The sequence below is a fragment of the Triturus cristatus genome, chromosome 8 (genome assembly GCF_964204655.1).
Source record: "Triturus cristatus chromosome 8, aTriCri1.1, whole genome shotgun sequence".
In the NCBI taxonomy this organism is placed as follows: Eukaryota; Metazoa; Chordata; class Amphibia; order Caudata; family Salamandridae; genus Triturus; species Triturus cristatus.
In genome coordinates, this window is record NC_140591.1 from 695,530,298 (window position 1) to 695,551,192 (window position 20,895).

Below are 20,895 nucleotides of genomic sequence, written 5' to 3' on the forward strand. Positions count from 1 at the left end.
GTGGATCGAGCCAGAATGGAATTGCGGCTGGAGTGGTATTCAAGAAACAGACTTACTCCATGGGCAGAAATCCATGCTGTTGGTTTATTGATCCTAGAAGAAGTGCAGAAACTAGAAATGTTCACACGCCATTTTCTGCTGCTTTGTTGTATAACCGCAGGATAGACGTAGGTGAGCTATTAAGCTTGTCCAGTCGCGGGCCAGATGCTGGTCACCGCTCGGGGTCCTCTGGGACCCTTGAGCCCCAAACCGTCCGAGCTCTCATGTGGCATGTTCAAGACATTTGCTTTTTGAATTTTGAACAGTCTTTTCATATTTTTACATGGTGTTTTGTAGCACCATTTACCTGCCGAACATTTTCAGGTCTGGGCTCTTACAGCCCAGGCAGAACCTCGTCGCTCTGTTATGCTGTTGGCTCGCCACCACTACAGCACGATGGATAAGGTACTGGTATTGTATTAATGATTAGAATTACCTGCCGTGCGTATCAAAGAATTGGAACCTAATCTGCAGTATTCAATTAAATTGTTAATGCCACATTTTTTGTTCACAAAAGTAAAAAACGTTTTTAAACAACTCGTTTATTTCTTGCAACACCTTCGTTTTTTGTATTTTATTGATGTAATACATAAGTTAGTGCATAATATCTGTGAGAAAGCCTACTGCAAAAGGCAGGCGCTGATTCCAAGAGGGCTGGAACAGACCCCTGTGCAGGTTCGGAATTGAGTTGTGCCGACTTTATTACACCCGGTAATTACCAGATATGATACAAACCACAGCCCCTGTAAAATGATGGCAGGTCGAACCTGCCGGAATTGCCATAAGAAAAATGCAAGGTAATTATTGAACCATATGGAATATGGTTTGGAATGAACTAAAATATGCGTGTTTAAGCCATGTTTTTAAGGCAAAATGTCTAACGCACATATCCTTAACTCTGTGTCGGATTGTATTGGGTGCAATAAGTAGCTAATAACCCTGAGGGGCACTCGTAATCTGGGCATAACTAGGGCCTTCTCTTACCCACTACAGCCAGGTATGTGGCACTACCACTTAAAGTCCGACTGGATACCTGGCTATAATGCACATTAATGCGTTAACTTTATCATTTGCCTTCTTTCAGTATATGCACGCTTCTAATTTAGCTTTGTTACCCTAATATTTCACACAGATTTGTGATAGCCTCTTAAAATACTCCATACAATCAGGCCATTTTCACAACTGATTTTAGTCTGTTCCAATTTTTCTGACGCTCAACTACTGCCATTCACAGCGGTAACATTTCGCTTGTTCAAGTTTTTTTTTTTTGTTTTGTTTTTTTGGGGGGGGGGGGTTGGAGATAAATGTTTACTGTTTTTCGAATTCACTTTGCCTTCTGCCTACTTTGGTTACATTATCTGCATATTTTCTTCAAGAGGAAGTATTGCTTTTAGCTTTGTTCACCGAACAGCATATAGACATGGTTGCAATTCTCGTGTCACACAAAATGCCATCTTCAAAGCTGGATTTTGTTTGTGTTGCCAATTTACCCCAAAACATCAGGTGCCATAAAACTGCATCTTGGCCCATAATAAGCTGATTATAGTAAGTCTTCTGTGTGCGTCTTGTTGGATCTTGAGTAGCACTTTTACTGCCTTTCTGTTGCATCAATGATCCAAAGTGAAGCAGAAGAGGGAAGGTACATGATTGTATAATGTTACTTCATGCTACTTTACAGTGGCACACAATATTGTAGTGGTGCTCTTCACGTGCATCGAGGCACTTGTCTTTCTGTGCGTTAAAAAGCCTAGGAATGTGTGTATAAATGTTTCCTAAGGGAAGCATGTATTCCTGAATCGCACTGCATGGCCCAGTGTATGGTAATTTTATAGCTCTTCAGTCCCTGTCTGCACAGCACCCAGGATAAGGTGCTGCATGGCTAAACACTTAAGGTCCCAAATGCAAGACCATTTGCATTGCAAATGCTTTTAATGTTAAGCCACTCCTAGGAAAGGCCTTGATAGTCCACCAGGCAGGGTGCTAAGTATTAAAGGCCATGTTCCTTTAGTGTTTAACCTTCCTTGACAACGCGAAATTTCCTATTGACTATCAGAGTTTCACTAACCACTGCGCTAAGTGTTAACTTTCATCTGAGAGCACCAAAGATATTATGTCAAGGAGTCAAATTAATTATGTTAAACCAGACTCATTGCTGATATCGGATTTAAAGTTATTTTTAATAGAAAAATGACTTTAGAAAGTTGATACTTAATTGACCAAACCTTTGTTACTTTCTTGTCTATCGCCAACCCTTGTTAACCAAGACAAGATGCTGCCCCACCTCCAGAGAAGTGTAAACTGGGCAACAAAGAATTTCTTGTGGGAGATGTGACCTCCTCCAGCAGTCTGACTACTGGTTGGTGGCCACTGGTGGCTCCGCTTCAAAGATGCTACCACCGCAGTGAAGCAAATGGCAATCACACCTTCGCTTTCCCCCTTTGTGTACGCAAAAGAGGGTGGCATTTCCAGAGGACGAAAACCCTCTGGCATACAGGGCCACCAGATCTCTAGTATACATGGGCACAGACCAATCTGCACAGCAGATGCTTGCATGGCGACCCCCTCCTGGCTTTACAGGGATAGGGGTTACAACCCACTCCACACGGCATTGGCAGCACCTCCTGGGATATGGGTCACTGAATCCTCACTGGGTCTGGCCCAATCGGTACAGCAGAATCCACGGCTCACTTAAGTGGCCCTTCCCTCACACGAGGGTTGCCGATTTTTGTCTTGCACATGGGCAACGACCCCCATCTGTGCAGTAGCAGTTCTCCCAACTATCTCAGGGAATCCACTTGACAGGATTCCCCACGGGAAGACTCTTCCTCCAACACACTCCTCATTTGGGATACTGGTCTTGGCAAGTAGTCAGGCGCTGGTGCTCCAGGCACCAGAGTAGGTGGTTTTTGATTCACAGCATCATGTCTCCTCACTCAGCAGGGAGACTAGCAGACCTTGGTCCCCAGTCTTGGTCACAAGCAGTAATCTTGCAGAGATTCTCCTTGCTTAACCTGACTAGCTCCTTAACAGTTGCCAATTTTGGAGGTCTTGTAGTCCATTTCCAGACACCAAATGTGATTTAGTCTGACGCTTTGAAGTTTATTGTAGGGGTCTGCTTCCTATTGGAGAGCTCACTCCTCCGCCCTCTCCCTCTTGAAAGCCATTTGCCACAACCGGGGCGTCTCCAATGCTGATGGCCCCGCAGCACAGGCCATAGGAGTGACTAGAGTCCATGCCTGTATGTCAGCCAGTGATGTTTATCAAAAGGTTAGCCCATGTCTCCAGCAATGTCCTTTGATTCCCTTATCAGCCCCATCTCCTCCTGGGATGTGTCCAGGGCCCTTTCTTGTGACCTCTCTCTGAAACAAAGAGCATCTATGTGCATCAAAGAACTTGATTTGGTGGCTGTTCAGCCAGTAAAGTCACACCTGTTCACAATTCCAAAAGTCAGAACCCCTGTTGGGTATTCAATATCAGTTTAGATGACATTCGCATTTACGTTTGAATACACTTTCTAATTTTCCATTCATAACTTCAGGTGCCATGTGTATGTTTTGGGTGGGGTTCAGCTTTAATTTTGTGCCTGCCCTCCATGATATTTCTCTTTGCAACAGTAGTTTTATTGGCTGGACGTACTCTGCTGTTAACTAACCTCAGTCTTGAGCGGAGTAAATGGCACCGGTGGGAGCTGTGAATTCAAACTGATGTGAAATACTCCAAGCCAGGCGCTCTGCTTGGCACCTTTCACTGACCTCTAATTTAACCTGACAAATGATAATGAAAGTGCTTGAAATGGATACAGCTGTACCCAAAATCTCTCATTTTGAATAAACTCATTATGCTGAAGGTGAGACGCAAAGCGGAAACCGTGGCCATGGCTTTATTTATTTTTATTTATAAATTGAGAACTTGAAACTTGAGTTGAGTTGGTTTTGCATTCACTGGTATTTTCGTTGCACAGTTGTATATATTAGAACTATTTTCATACACCTCAGTCCTTTGAAAAGTGGGCTTCAGAAAATCCAGGTCATCTCCCACCATCACCCCATCTTCCTCTCTACCGCCCTAAAACTGTAAACTATTCTCTGACCTCTTTTAGGAGCACATGGCCACTTTGCACTAACAGGCTCTCTGGGAGTACTGTTCGTGTGACGTGGTGTTCTTTTATTTTGAAGCAACAATGGAAAACTACTTCCTTTTCCCATGACTCAACATCAAAGCAGTGCATAAACCGACTTGGGCACCGGTATTAAAACTAATGCCTTTCCCTCATACACACCTATAATTTGCTCTCAATGTTAGTCCTGAATTAGACTAGTCCACAGTTCTTCTGCAGAAGGTGGTTATAATCTCTCATGCTGCAGCAGTTTTAGTTTATCGATGACCAGTGCTGTCTGAAGGGCGAGTTTGCATCCTAAACAAAAATAATCATTGTGGAATCTGAAGAGCAAATGAGTTTTAATATGCAACTAGTAGTTCTGTATGTAAAGGGCAGATGTGAATGGGCTGTCACTTGCTGTACGTCAATCTTGAACATGTTAGTCAACTTGTGAATGAAGTGTAGAAGGTGGACGATGCCATCAATAGTATTAAAATAAACAAACTTCAAATATATATTTGCTAGAATTAGCCATTCAGAGTTTCTCTATATGTGGATACTTGCAGTCTATTTCCTCCTTGTAGAATCTTGCATCTGGGAAAGTATTTGCATTATGAGGGTGTGGATTGTGGGAGGTTGACGGATGGAAGTGGGATGTGTGTAAGATCACCCACGGATTGCAGCAATCCATGCCTTAATTTGGTTTGCAATCATTTGTATACATTTTCATGACTGATCACTTTGTCAGACAGGCTGTTAAAGTTTTTTGAACACTCAAAACTAGGAGAGCCTACTCTGTATATCGTCTCCTGGTCATTGATACGAAGGGGCTTGTGATCTTCTCTGCAACACTTTACTTTATTTTCTTGTATAGGTCTTTACTAACTTGTGGATAAAGTATAAAGCAATAAATGGTCAAATGTTACTTAGACTTTGAAAGTATTTATCTCAGAATCACTTGGTCGACAGTTAGAAGCACACTTTTGAATACTGAGGTCTTCCACAAGATAGTTGATAATTGGATACATAACCATCACAGGCAAAGCCAATTGGTCTTGCTTTGACAAGATGGCGACGTTTTTTATTGTTTTTATTTTTAGTGTGCATACACATGCTGCAAAAAATAAAACGGCAACAATATGCTGGTAGTAAAAAAAAAAACCATTTTAAGCAGTATATAATTAAAACAACGGGGTGCTTCATAGCAGACTGGTATACTTTGACAAGGTATAAAACGCTACCTTAGTTTTAATGCGCTGCACTGGAAACTTCTTATTAATGCAAAGCAAAAGGTACTCTTAGTTCTGTAACCGAAAGGGATAGTTTACAACAAAAATTAAGAGCAAGATTGGAGAGCGAAAAGGGATTGGCAAAGTATCTGCCTAACAGCCTGGATTCTCCAGTACACTTTTGAGGCATAAGTTCCTATGATAAGGCAAAATGTTGTCAGTCAGTGTAAGACAGCAAGTGGATGTAGTGGGCTAACCGATTGCTTTGGCTGTATGCTTTGGTGACCAGAAGCAACATGTGATTGACAGTTGAACGGACAACTTATGCAGAGGCATGATCCTAAAGCCCCACAATGTATGTATTTTTGAATGATTTTTGGTCTGGCCTTAGTTGTCTCGCCTGCTTCATGTAAACTTGGTAAATATGTAGATCTATACTTTTTTTAGAATTGTACAAAAAGGGCAGTCCCAATGAATTTGTCTGCTTTGTAATATATTCACACGTGGGTTCAGCACTTCACCACATTAGAAATTGTCCATTGTCTGCCCCTGATGCAATTTCATACGTGGGTTACTGCTGTCCAGGGTCTTTTTTTCTATTTGTTAAATTTTGTATTATATAAATACTTTGCAACCAGTGCCACACTAACCATCCTGAACTGCATTTTTAATTCAATTTAGGAACTTCCCTGGCATATTTGGAAATCAACAACAACATTACATGGACGTCATCAAACGGATGCTGGTTCAGTGTATGCAGGATCAAGAAAATCCAACGGTAATTTACCTTTAGTAATGCCAGTTGAATTCTTTAGTGTCTTGCATTGCTTTCATAATCTAATTAGCTGTGCACACTTGTTTTTGGTATCAACAGGGCTGCTCTGTTTTTGAAGTTGCTGCTATAAATGATATTGAGCTTACACTTTCCTACTGGCTGTTCTAGCTCTGCCTCCTTGATTTGAATTGGAGCCGAGATAACTTGATACAATGGCTAATCAGCCTTTCCTGAAGTGCCACTGCCTTTGCAGCCTGCATCCCCCTGTGAGGGAGGAAACAACCAGGTCGACGGGCACCCTGTATGGGTGCTAAGTCGGCTAACACTACCTGGCAGCATAGGTAAGTCACATCTCTAGCAGGCCTCTCAGCCCTAAGGCAGGGCGCACTATACTACACGTGAGGGCATATCTGCATGAGCAGATATGCCCATACAATATTGGGCACCATTTCCTAATATTGTGTCAGTTAAGCCATAGAGAGTACATGGGCTGATTACTTGAGTTCCACAGCCTCATGATGGCTTTACTGAATACAGGAGTGTTTGGTACCAAAGTACTCCTTTCAATAAACCCACACTGATGCCAGTGTGGGATTTATTGTACCATGTATACCCAGATGGCACCTCAGAGGTGCCCCCTGAAACCCTACTAACCCTGGCGTGGTCTGACCGGCTGTAGGCATCCAGCCACCCCCAGACCCCTGGTCCCCTGCTCTCTGAAACCAAAATCAATGCACATTCTAGGCAGATGTCACGCCTCCTCCCCCAGGATGTGCCAGTGCCCGAAGAGGAAAGCTTCAAAGGCCTGCCGCCTTTGTAATGCGACCCCAACCTCTGCTGCTAGCAGCAGATGGCAGGCCTGTGGTAACATCCCCACTTTTGGCAGGAAAACTGGTGGGACAGTTCAAAAAGATAGGTGTGCCCACCTCTGCCAACCCCACCCCTTTTCAGTCCCCTCCATGTTGAGGATGGGCGCAGGGGAGAAACTCCTCCAGTCAAGGCTAGTTTTATGTCCCCTTCCACAGGGCAGTAGCATACAGGGTGTAGTCACTCCAGGTGAGGTGCCTATTGGCCCTACCTGCTACTCCCCTAAAACTCCTCCTTAATATTTAGGTGGCTCCCCCAGATCTGCGACTACCTACGAAGAAAGTTGACACCTTGCAGCAGAAGCCGGAAGTCCACTACCATGGCCCAGCCCTACTGACCTATTTCCATCTGCGACGAAACCTGCGACCTCTCTTGCAGCACGACCTCCAAAACCCTGGGAAGGACTGTTGCCTTCAATAAAGACTTCAATCTCCTAAGGACGGCGGACCTGTCCAGAAGAAACCTACTCCAAAGACTTCGGAGCCAGCCGGATCTGCATCTCCAGCCCACACTGCACCAGACGCCAACGACACCAGCCTGAATTTCTCACCTGTGCAGTGAAGTCGCCCTGACGGTCATGACCCGGTGTTCAGCGTTGGCTGACGTCTCCTGCCCTTCACAGGAGGGCTCGGGGCGTAGGTGCACCTCGGGTTTTCTTCTCCAGGTCGTGGAGCGCTGGATGCAGGGGTGTCTTTTGAGGTCGGAATTCACCTTAGTGGGCCACTTGTTCTCCGTGCAAAGGCTGCAGGCGACGCCTGGGAGTCCTGGAGGGGTCAACCCATGGTGGACTCGGACTCTGGAGCGCCCAGGGACCTCGCTGGGACCGGTGGGCCACTCTTAACTCAAGCCGTAGGCGAAGGGTGCAATGGTGGCTCCAGGGGAGTCTGGTTTCTGTTTCCGCCGCAGGCTCTGATTCTTTCTTTAGTGTTTCTTCAGAACAGAGCTGCTGTTCACAGGAGATCCCGTTTTTGTTGAAGGCAGTCAGTCCTCCCAGGGGTTCTGGATGTCGCTGGCTGCAGGACAAGACTATTTTTGGCACAGGATCTCTGGAAACTGCAGACAGGCCGGTAGGGCTGGGCCAAGTGTGTTGTTCTCTGCAGTCTTCTCTGCTGGGCGTCTTCTTTCCTCCTTTTTCTTCTTAGGCTGTGGGAATCTGCCTTCTTGGTTCAGGGCTGCCCCTAAATACTGTATTTAGGGGGCGTTTTAGGGATCTCGAGGTCAGCCAATGGGCTACTGACCTTAGGGTGACTACACCCTGGGTGTGCTCAGCCCACGTGGGGGAGTGAGCACAAGCCCTAATCCTGATTGGAGAGTGCCTGCCATCTGCAAGATGGTGGGCAATGAAGAGGGGACTTCACCTCGTCTCCCCACCTGAGGGTTGGGGTTGGCATAGGTGGGCACACCTTCTGGTCTGGCTAATTTTTCCCACCTGTCTTCCCACCGAAAAGGGGGGGGAGATGGGAAGGGGGCCTGCTCCTGATGGCAGGAGAGGTTAGGGGTTGCATTACAAATGCTTGGGCCTATGAAGCTCCCCTGCCACAGATGGCTCTTCCTGGCCTGGGGAAGGTGTGAAAACCTCTGCCCAGGAAAGGCTTTGTTTCTGGGCTCGGAGCGTAGGCTCCCACCCTAGGGGTGCAGAAACGTGTCTTGTGGTGGCAGGCTGGTGTGTACCAGTCAGGGAACCCACCAGAGGATGGTTGTTTTTCAGGGGGGGATCTCTAAGATGCTCTTTGAGTGCTTTTTTCATTAAATCCCACAATGGCATTATGGTACTGTGGAGTTCATAATGACAAGCTCCCAACCTCCTCTTTGAATGCACAGAAAATGTGACGAGCTACAAATAAGATTTAAAGGCCAGTTTACAGAAAGTGAGTTCATGGAAGAATACAGTAAACAAGGTTAGGGCAAGGGGGGGGGGGGGGGGGGGGCACAGACTCGAGCTGGATAGCCTAAAGCAAATAAAACCAGCAAATTGAAAGCTATAAAATGTGAGTTAAAAACAACAAAGGCAATGATAAACAACGGTCGGAATGGATTCCTAGGTCAACTAGCTGAAAGTCCCCAAGATGTCTTTAGCAAAGCAGATGGCTTCGCTTTCTGGTCGGCTTAGACCTAAAAATCGGTACATGCAGAGAAATGAGTTGGGAGTAATAAAATGAAATCTGAAAAAGAAACGCAAGAAAAATCTAGATAAAGGTTTTCGTAGAGTGAACCTAAACGATAACTAACATGAAATTTTGCAACAAAAGCTAGTCTTAATAAATGTGTTGCTGGCTTTACAAACCTCTGAGGGATGGCAAGCGCACATCTCAATGAGTAACAAGCATTACGGCAGAGTGAGGAGAGCTGCTGAGGCGGAGAGAGGGAGGAGGGCTGCTGAGGCGGAGAGAGGGAGGAGGGCCGAGCTGAGGCGGAGAGAGGGAGGAGGGCCGAGCTGAGGCGGAGAGAGGGAGGAGGGCTGCTGAGGCGGAGAGAGGGAGGAGGGCCGAGCTGAGGCGGAGAGAGGGAGGAGGGCCGAGCTGAGGCGGAGAGAGGGAGGAGGGCCGAGCTGAGGCGGAGAGAGGGAGGAGGGCCGAGCTGAGGCGGAGAGAGGGAGGAGGGCCGAGCTGAGGCGGAGAGAGGGAGGAGGGCCGAGCTGAGGCGGAGAGAGGGAGGAGGGCCGAGCTGAGGCGGAGAGAGGGAGGAGGGCCGAGCTGAGGCGGAGAGAGGGAGGAGGGCCGAGCTGAGGCGGAGAGAGGGAGGAGGGCCGAGCTGAGGCGGAGAGAGGGAGGAGGGCCGAGCTGAGGCGGAGAGAGGGAAGAGGGCCGAGCTGAGGCGGAGAGAGGGAAGAGGGCCGAGCTGAGGCGGAGAGAGGGAAGAGGGCCGAGCTGAGGCGGAGAGAGGGAAGAGGGCCGAGCTGAGGCGGAGAGAGGGAAGAGGGCCGAGCTGAGGCGGAGAGAGGGAAGAGAGCCGAGCTGAGGCGGAGAGAGGGAAGAGAGCCGAGCTGAGGCGGAGAGAGGGAAGAGGGCCGAGCTGAGGCGGAGAGAGGGAAGAGGGCCGAGCTGAGGCGGAGAGAGGGAAGAGGGCCGAGCTGAGGCGGAGAGAGGGAAGAGGGCCGAGCTGAGGCGGGGAGAGGGAAGAGGGCCGAGCTGAGGCGGAGAGGGAAGAGGGCCGAGCTGAGGCGGAGAGAGGGAAGAGGGCCGAGCTGAGGCGGAGAGAGGGAAGAGGGCCGAGCTGAGGCGGAGAGAGGGAAGAGGGCCGAGCTGAGGCGGAGAGAGGGAAGAGGGCCGAGCTGAGGCGGAGAGAGGGAAGAGGGCCGAGCTGAGGCGGAGAGAGGGAAGAGGGCCGAGCTGAGGCGGAGAGAGGGAAGAGGGCCGAGCTGAGGCGGAGAGAGGGAAGAGGGCCGAGCTGAGGCGGAGAGCGGGAAGAGGGCCGAGCTGAGGCGGAGAGCGGGAAGAGGGCCGAGCTGAGGCGGAGAGCGGGAAGAGGGCCGAGCTGAGGCGGAGAGCGGGAAGAGGGCCGAGCTGAGGCGGAGAGCGGGAAGAGGGCCGAGCTGAGGCGGAGAGCGGGAAGAGGGCCGAGCTGAGGCGGAGAGCGGGAAGAGGGCCGAGCTGAGGCGGAGAGCGGGAAGAGGGCCGAGCTGAGGCGGAGAGCGGGAAGAGGGCCGAGCTGAGGCGGAGAGCGGGAAGAGGGCCGAGGTGAGGCGGAGAGCGGGAAGAGGGCCGAGGTGAGGCGGAGAGCGGGAAGAGGGCCGAGGTGAGGCGGAGAGCGGGAAGAGGGCCGAGGTGAGGCGGAGAGAGGGAAGAGGGCCGAGGTGAGGCGGAGAGAGGGAAGAGGGCCGAGGTGAGGCGGAGAGAGGGAAGAGGGCCGAGGTGAGGCGGAGAGAGGGAAGAGGGCCGAGGTGAGGCGGAGAGAGGGAAGAGGGCCGAGGTGAGGCGGAGAGAGGGAAGAGGGCCGAGGTGAGGCGGAGAGAGGGAAGAGGGCCGAGGTGAGGCGGAGAGAGGGAAGAGGGCCGAGGTGAGGCGGAGAGAGGGAAGAGGGCCGAGGTGAGGCGGAGAGAGGGAAGAGGGCCGAGCTAAGCGAAGAGGAAAGGAAAGGAAAGGGAAGAGCCATGGAGGGAAGAGCCATGGAGGGAAGAGCCATGGAGGGAAGAGCCATGGAGGGAAGAGCCATGGAGGAAAGGGAGCTGCGACAGAGGAAAGTGTGTAGGAGTAGAAAGAGGGGGCTGAAGTAGTGGAAGGAGAAGAGGGTAGAGGGACAGGAGGGCAGAAACTGGCAAACAAACCATGTTGTACAGACAGTATATCACATCAAATGTGGTTAAAAAACAAAGTTATAAAATGTATTCACAAAACTAAAATGTACAGTATACCACAGGAATGTATGTACGAATCCCATATATGAAAATACAGCTGTGTGCGAGGATGACGGTGGAGTGTGACGTGTAGAGGGGAGCACTAAGCTGAGGTGAAGAGTGGGGGGGGCTGGTGCGAAGGAGCAGAGATGCAGATACAAGAGTGGGAGAGCGGAGGGAGAGGAGGATGGGTGGAAGTTACTGAGAAGGGTTGAGAGCGCAGTTGGACAGTGTGAGCCCCTCCCCCTTTCCTAAGCAGCTTCTTGCGAGGAGGTCTTGTAAACGCCGAAGCCATGCGCTCCGAGGGCTGTCCGCCTAGCTCTTGGCGCTGGACAGCTTCAGTTCAGCCTCAGAGGAGCAGTAGGGTAGAAAGCGGTCTCGGGAAGGGTTCTTTGGCGTGGAAAATGAGGGGGAGGGATGTATATGTATGTATGTAAAGCGAGGAGGAGAAAGTGAAGATATACAAGAATGGATGTAACATCGAGTCAGTGGCTCAGTGAGCTAATGCATATTACTCCAGGGATCTGTTTGACCTCATGTTCATGGATTCAAATCCCGGCGGGTCCACTTAGCCTTTCATCCTTCCAAGGTCCATAAAATGAGTACCATTTAGTAATAATAAACATGTTATTGTAGCACCAATAGATCCAAGTCTTGGGTTAACCTGCTCTTTAACAGGTGTTATGTTCTATTAAAGCTACTTGGGGAATTGTAAGAAAGGTAAGAAGACTACAGGGGATGTGGGACAGTGTCAAAGGTTTAAAGCAGCTAGATAAAAGTGGCTACTGAGAAACAGGGGCTCGAGGAGAAAAGCAAAACGTGTAAAGCGGCTCGATGCAGATGGATAGTGCCATAAATGGTGACTACAAGGGATTTTGTTTCAAAATGAAATATGCTATTATTCGTCAAGGAGTTTCTCTAAGGGGGAGTATACTTAGAACAACCACCACAATATCAATCGATTAAATCAAAAGAATTAGTAAATATATAAAAAGCACAAACACGGGAATATCTTGTATGAAGTGTATAGAATATTTTTATATGTATAAATCAAGTTAAAAAAGGGAGTACAGATGAACAGTAAACAGACGATCGTCTGTTTGCTGAGGGGTGATGCTGGTTTTTCCGCACGCTATATAATTAATTCTTGAGACACAGTTCAGAAATCAAGAGTTGAGAGATCACTATCTCCCTTTCTTTGAAAGCGCCATTACAAAATCTGACTGATCCAGAATTGTTAATCCGCTCTGCTATATTTATACTAGCGGTGAAAATTCTAGCTCTACGAAAGGGACTATTCGTGTTGAGTTCAATAAGAAAAGGGTCACTCTTTAGATGCAATAACTACTGTCCTTAAGATGGTCTGACGGACTGACCCCATTCAAGACCGAAACGTCAACTTTCCCATCTATTTCCATAATTTTCAATATATTCAATTGATTATTATTCTCATTAGGAGATATGTCATTGTCTTTCTCATTGGAATAGATGTTTTTTCATGAAATGTGGGATAAATTTAAGACTTCCTCATTCATTATTTATTGCTGAAATTTACTGTATCTGTACTCCTTTTTTAACTTGATTTATACATATTAAAAAATTTCCCGATAACTCAATTTTGTGTGGACTTTTCAAAACTTAAAATATTTACCAAAAATCAGCCAAGTAACAAAAATACTCACCTGCTCTTAGGGGAGCTCCCAGTGCTGGATCTTGGTGCCTAGCACTGACTCTGAAAACTACTTACAACTGTACTTACCAGTAACCCAATGTTCGAGGCATGTGGGCTGCTGAATTCATATCTGTGCATAGATCGCCGCCTAGTGTTGGGTCCGGATGTTTGCACGTTGTTGTCCTGGCAGAGTCTTCGAACTATCCTGGGATAGGTGACTCCTCCCCTGGACTACAGTGCGCATGGGCATCCTCTCCATCCTGTTTTTTTCCGCCATTGGGTTCGGATGTGCTTATCTTGACTCAAGTTAGGAAAAACTTTTTTCAGGCCAAAAGGCCTTTAGTTCGCGTCGGTACTGTTCCCGATCGGTATCGATAGTTATTTGTTAGTTTACTAACTTCAAGACCAACTCTTTTCGGATCATATCCGACCATCGACCCGACTTAGACGATGGAATCGAGGACACCATTCAAGCGGTGTCCTGTATGCAATGCGAAATATCCCCTTGTCGACGTCCACCCGGTGTGCAACAAATGCCTTTCACCGGATCACGACGAGTCCACATGTATGGCCTGTGCCTGATTCCGATCCAAAAAGACTCTCCGGAATCGACGAGCAGCGAGACTTGAAGCGCAGCAAGCGGCACCGGCCCCGACCAACATCTTCAGCGCCGAGGACGAAGATGTGGAAGACGTGGAGAACCTACCCTCCAGCCCCGCTTCCGAACACAACTCCGGATCGGAAGACATCGAAGAACGACTCTTTCACAGAGACGAAGCAGACACCGAGGTAGGAGACTACAATGAGGCCTTAGGGGCCGAAGAGAGTCGCTCCGGTGACGAGCAAGGCCTACCCGTACAGACGGAGGATATCCCTGTGCGTCAGTCTGGCTCCGGTCGAGGGATCGCCTTCGGGCCTTACCCAAGACCTATCCCGCAGTTCTTCGGCCCCGCCCTCTGGCCCGGCCTCGGACATTCAGCGGCAGCCATTGCCACCCAAAACAACTGGTTTCCCTTCATCGAAACCGAAAGCCGTATCTGTTCCACAGAAACTGAAACTGAAAGTAACACTGGTCGGATCGAGGCCCACCACACCTTCGTCGCCAGCCAAACCCGTCGGCACCGACCGCACCAAACGGGACTTCGGTGCCGAGCTCGCAGCAGCCGACGTCTGCGCCGACACACGGAAAAAGGCCATCGGTGCCGCCAAACCGCCTCGGCTCCCGGCACCGAAACAATCTGCTCCAGCCACAGTGGTCAAAATAGCTGCTGCGTCTCACACTACTTCGAAAGCAGCACCAAAGGCACAATCATCGACGCCGTCGACAGCTACTACCTCTCCTCGACTCGATGACCCCGTGGCGCCGAAAAAGTCCACGCCTGCCTCTACAGAACCGGTCGGTGCCAAAGAACCGCCGGCGTTCCAGGTGCGGCAAGTTGCAGCGTCCTTGCAACGCATCAAAGAAAAGGCAGCCCTACAGGACCCTTCAGGCTCCGAGCCGAAAAAAGCTCAAAAACCTTCTCCGGCACCGGCCAACATCACTTTTGGCCTGCCGCCATCCACGGCACCCAAACTGTTCGAAATAAGAACACGTGTCACCCACACTAGGATCACGCCTGCCGAAGGCTCTCCTACGGAGACGTCACTATCCCACATCATCGATGCCGACACCGGCAGAATGATGCTCCACAAGCGGAGGATAACTTCCGAGCCAGCTTTGGACTCCTACCGGATCCCTCTAAAGAAAAAGCTGCCAGTGGATTCGGAACCAGTTCTTTACGAACCTCTCCATACCTCTTACCAGGATCCACAGTCCTTCTCTCCGACACACTCCGAAACCAACGTTTTGGAGGACTACATGGGTGACCACGTCCCCTACCCCGGAGAGATGGACCCTGACGGCCAACAGGACCCTGATCAGGCTTGGGATGACCCTGCAGACCCGGGTGCACATATGGATACACAGGACACGCAGCTATATGGCGCAAAAACATCTCCCACAGAGGACACTGCCGCATTCAACGCTCTTATTGAACGTGCTGCGGCCAATCATGGTGTGCAACTCCACTCCGACACAATCGAGGACGATTTTCTAATGGATACTTTCGCATCCTCAGAACGGAATATCAAAACTCTACCCATGTTGAAAGGTGTCCTCAAACCAGCAAAGGACATTTTCAAAGAACCCACCAGGGCACGAGTAATAAACCCCAGGATCGACAAGAAATATAGGTCGGCGCCTGGGGACCCTACCTACATTAGAGGCCAGTTGCCTCTGGATTCCATCGTAGTCGCCAATGCTCGCAAACGGGCGCACTCACAGACAACTGGGGATGCTCCTCCCCCGGACAAAGAGTCCAAGGTGCTAGAGACCTCCGGCAAAAGGATTGCAGCCCAGGCAACTAACATATGGCGTATTGCCAATACTCAGGCGCTCCTAGCTCGCTACGATCGCGCACACTATGACACATTAGAAACATTACTCCAACATCTCCCTGACCAATTCAAAGAGGGAGCAGAGATCCTCATCAGGGAGGGACAACTCCTCACTAACACATCCATTAAGTGTGCACTGGATGCCGCAGACACAGCTGCCAGAGCAATAAACACTAGCGTCATGTTACGACGACACGCCTGGTTGCGAATCTCCGGATTCAAACCGGAGGTTCAGAATAACATCCTCAATCAGCCGGTCAACCCCGACTACTTATTCAGACCAGAGGTTGACACCACCCTAGAAAAAATAAAAAAGGACAGACACTGCAAAGTCCATGGGGGCTCTCCAAACGCAGACCTTTCGGAGTGGCTCCTTTCGTCGCCCCGGAAATAGAGGAGCAGGTAGAGGACAGGGGTCACAGCAAACCTACAACAAGGGCAACACCCAAAGTACCTACGATAAAAACACCCGGGGTGGATATCGTGGTTCAAGCACAAAGGGTAGAGGACGCGGATACGGCAATACCAGATCCTCTCCCAAGAACAAACAGTGACGCCCTCTCCCTTCCTCCCGACCACATAACACCTGTCGGGGGAAGGCTACAAAGGTTCCTGCTCACGTGGAACACCATCACCACGGACAGGTGGGTCAAAGATATTATCAAACACGGTTACTGCCTAGAATTAACCTCCACTCCACCCACAATACCGCCAAGACACCGTCCTATGTCCTCAGAGCACTTAGCGCTATTACAGCAGGAAGTGCTAAGTATGCTGCAAAAAGGCGCAATAGAGGTCGAACCAGTCCACGAGCACGGTACGGGGGTGTACTCCCTGTACTTTTTAATACCAAAGAAGGACGGGTCACTCAGACCCATACTAGACCTGAGACCCCTCAACCGCTACATTCTCTCAGAGCATTTCCACATGCTCACCCTCCAACAAGTCCTCCCATTGCTCAAACAGGGAGACTTCCTAGCCACGCTAGACCTCAAAGATGCGTATTTCCACATACCCATTCACCCATCACACAGAAAATATCTCGGGTTCACTATTCAGGGGCAGCACTACCAATTCAAGGTTCTTCCCTTCGGCGTGACAACAGCGCCCAGGGTCTTCACAAAGTGCCTAGCTACAGTGGCTGCACATTTACGGAGGCAACACATTCATGTCTACCCTTACCTGGACGACTGGCTTGTTCAGGCAAAGTCAGCCCAGCAATGCGCCAGCCACATGTCCCGCACCATTCACCTCCTTCACAGCCTGGGGTTCTCACTAAATTACCCAAAATCACATCTCCAACCCGCACACGTACAACAGTACCTGGGTGCGACCATAGACACTCTGGCAGCCACAGCTCAGCCAAATTTAGTGAGGATCAACAGCATGCAAATGCTGATTTCCAAGTTCAAACCCCCACACTCCCTTCCTGCGCGAGTGTTCATGCAGTTGATAGGCATGATGGCCTCCATTTTCATAGTCCCACACGCGAGACTACATATGCGCCCGCTTCAGGAGTGCTTAGCACGTCAATGGACTCAGGCTCACGGGCAACTGAAAGACCTAGTGTTGGTGAGCGGTCGGGCATACAACTCTCTGCATTGGTGGAATCCACAAAACCTTTGCAAGGGCCGACCGTTCCAAGAGCCTGTTCCAGAAATAATACTGACAGCGGACGCGTCTCTCCAGGGATGGGGAGCTCATGTACTCAATTACACAGTGCAGGGACTATGGACAACACAACAAAAGAAGATGCACATCAACCTTCTAGAACTGATGGCAATCTTCCTAGCCATGAAGGCATTCAAAGTACACTTGTGCAACAAGGTCGTGTTGATCCGGACGGACAACATGACTGCCATGTACTACATACAGAAGCAGGGAGGAACACACTCTCCACAGTTGTCTCATCTGGCTCAGAGCATGTGGAAGTGGGCCATTCAGAGGAACATGTTCCTCATGGCGGAACACCTCCCCGGCAAAGACAACCAGATGGCGGATCTGCTCAGCAGACACAGCCACCAGATGCACGAGTGGGAGTTACACCCATCAGTACTCCAACCGTACTTCCAGCAGTGGGGTCACCCAGAGATAGACCTATTCGCCACAAGCGAAAACGCAAAATGCCAAAGCTTTGCCGCCAGGTTCCCACATCCACAGTCGCAGGGCAATGCGATATGGATGAACTGGTCCGGCAGATTTGCGTACGCTTTTCCCCCAGCACCATTGATACCGCTGGTGGCTCGCAAACTCAGACAACACTCACTAACACTCGTCTTGGTTGCTCCAACGTGGGTACGCCAGCCATGGTACACCACCTTTCTCGAACTTTCCGTGGTGCCCCATCAAAGACTGCGGATCAAACCCGCGCATTTGACGCAGAACCATGGAGAGATTCAGCACCCAGATCCGCAACAGCTGAACCTGGCAATCTGGCTCCTGAAGTCCTAGAGTTTGGCTACCTATACCTGCCACCTGTATGGACCTCATTAAGGAGGCCAGGAGACCCACTACCAGGGCTTGCTATGCAGCCAAATGGAAAAGGTTCGTCATTTATTGCAATAATACTGACATTAACCCGCTAGACGCATCCATCCAAAACATAATTTGTTACCTCCTACACCTGTACCGATGCAATCTGGCATACACCTCAATACGTATCCATTTGACCACATTATCAGCCTATCTCCAAAACAGGCAGCACCTCTCTTTATTCAAAGTGCCTGCCATCAAAGCCTTCTTGGAGGGACTTAAACGAGTAATTCCCCCAAGACACCCACCAGCACCGGTGTGGAACCTCAACCTGGTCCTCACCCGACTGATGGGTCCACCCTTCGAACCTCTCCACTCATGTGAGATTCAATTCCTCACCTGGAAAGTAGCTTTCCTAGTGGCAATCACTTCGTTAAGAAGAGTTAGTGAACTCCAGGCACTAAACATTCAAGAGCCATTCATACAGGTTCACGCCAACAGGGTCGTACTACGTACCAACCCCAACTTCATGCCCAAAGTAATATCGCAGTTCCACATGAATCAAACTATTGAACTGCCTGTTTTCTTTCAAAACCCACAAACTGTCGCAGAAAGAGCACTCCATACACTGGATGTAAAGAGCCCTCGTGTACTACATCGACAGGACTAAAGTCTTTAGGAAAACAAAACAACTTTTCGTTGCCTTTGCCCCACACCACAAAGGTAACGCCATCTCCAAAGCAGGTATAGCCAGATGGATCGTTAAATGTATTCAAATTTGCTATCAAAAGGCTAAACGCACATTAACGATTCCCCCACGAGCCCACTCAACACGTAAGTTAGGGGCCTCCATGGCTTTCCTTGGAAACATTCCTTTGCATGATATATGTAGAGCAGCCACCTGGTCCACTACACATACATTTACCAAACACTATTGTGTAGATGTGCAATCAAAACAGCAGGCAGCTGTAGGACAGGCTGTTCTCAAAACTCTTTTTCAGACCGCTGCAGCTGGCACTGGTAGCCGCCGCTAATAGAGGGTACTGCTATATATTCTATGCACAGATAAGAATTCAGCAGCCCACATGCCTCGAACTGAATATGCTACTTACCAGTATGCATCTGTTCTGGGCATGTAGGGCTGCTGACATTCATATCGCCCTCCCTCCTCCCCGGCGCCTGTAGCAGCTGCAGCTCTCAGAATTACTGTAAGCATGGTCATCACTTTCTGTATCTACTCCATCACTGCCACAATGGCGAGAAACAATCTGAGGATGGAGAGGATGCCCATGCGCACTGTAGTCCAGGGGAGGAGTCACCTATCCCAGGATACTTCGAAGACTCTTCCAGGACAACAACGTGCAAACATCCGGACCCAACACTAGGCGGCGATCTATGCACAGATATGAATGTCAGCAGCCCTACATGCCAAGAACAGATGCATACTGGTAAGTAGCATATTCATTTCTCCCATAGGAAATCATTGACTGTTTTTTGGTGAAATTTCTTCTAAGTGTCAATTTCTACAGTCTCTAAATATTCTTTAAAAATCGTATAATATCTGAAAATGTAATTACTTACCTGTTTTGGGTAAAGGTCCCAGTACTGAGTCTAGGCACCCAGTACTGGATTACAGAAGTAACGAGAACATATTATACCTGTAACTTGAATTTTCTGCCATAAGGAATCATTGGCTGTTTTCTATGAAATATTTTCTAAGTGTCAACTTTTAAAATTGCAAAATATTGTCTAAAAATAATCACAGTAATTAAGTCGACTTTTCTCACTTGATTCCAAGTACTGACCTAGGACAGAATCTAGGATCCGGTCCTGGAATTCCAAAAGTAATCCTAAAAGTAATCTGTGGCAAATAACAACTTCCATTGAACTCAATGCATTATTGTGTTTAAAATAGTGTTGCCTATTGCAACCACTTGTAACTGTTTACAAAAGTCAATTGCATATTGCAAAAGTATTTATATGAAGCATCTGAGAATGTATATTTGAAATATGCAAATCTTTTCCTCAGTACTGTATTCTCCTTCATATTTTGAATTTGTATATTACATGTTAATGGATATTTGCTTTTATAGCGGTTTTTCAACATGCTATGTTTAAGATATAAAAGAATATAATAGTGGGCGTGGCCGAGCCAGCGAAGATGGCGGACTCCTCTCTCTGAGGCTCCCGCTCGGCTGCCCGTGCACGAGACAGTGCTACCTGCCCCGGGTTCCCACCGACCCTGGAAATAGTCGGACTGAGCCCAGAAACTGAGGCGACACCTCCGGTAGGCTTTGAGTCCCCGAGATTGTGGCTACGGAGGTGCCGGAGGCTCCGCACGGGTGCCCGCCGGCAGCAGACAAGATGGCGGACGGGTGATCGTCTCTGGAGGAGCGGCAGTGAGGCAGGGGGACTACGGAGGCTCTGAGAGACAATCGACCCCGCCAGCGTTCGCGGCCACCCGCACCAGTGTCTCGTGGCTGTGGGGCCAGGGTTGGACCCGAGGAGGCGACCTGGACGGTCCGAAGGCTGAAGTGAGCAGAGAGGCCGGACCCATGCGGGGGTGCAAGCAGCCAGGCAGCGCGACCTACACAGCAGGTGAGCCCCGACCTGGGCGATCGATGCGTGGAGATAACTGGGGACCCCTGCCCCGCATACAGGCTGATCATCTGATGGTGGCTGGAAGAGCAGCCCGCTACCCTCGGAGACAGACCGGGTCGATGGACCCCGGCAACAGTCCAAGCAGGCGCCCGCGGACACCCAGCAAAGGGCGTGCGGAGCTCTGAACCGGGTCACCAGCGTAGGAACGAGGTGAGCCCCGTACCACGCACAACTGCTTGACTCGATCGGTGGCAGGAACGGCGGGGAGGCGTGGAGCGTACAGCGTACAGCAGAGCCCGGCCATACGCACCCAACCGTGCTTGGGGGACAGTCCGGTTGAGGAGCACGAAGGGAGTGTGGGGTCTACAGCGC

The 20,895-nt window shown here is 49.3% G+C and overlaps 1 protein-coding gene across 1 annotated transcript in view; it reads left to right on the top strand.

The window, feature by feature from the left end:
* The window catches only part of IPO5 (importin 5), a 614,356-nt gene that overhangs the window by 81,354 nt on the left and 512,107 nt on the right, over nucleotides 1-20,895 (top strand). The window contains exon 5 of the mRNA XM_085622105.1: nucleotides 6,049-6,145. Coding sequence (XP_085478231.1) covers nucleotides 6,049-6,145 — 97 coding nt within the window. The remainder of the gene's footprint in view (nucleotides 1-6,048; nucleotides 6,146-20,895) is intronic.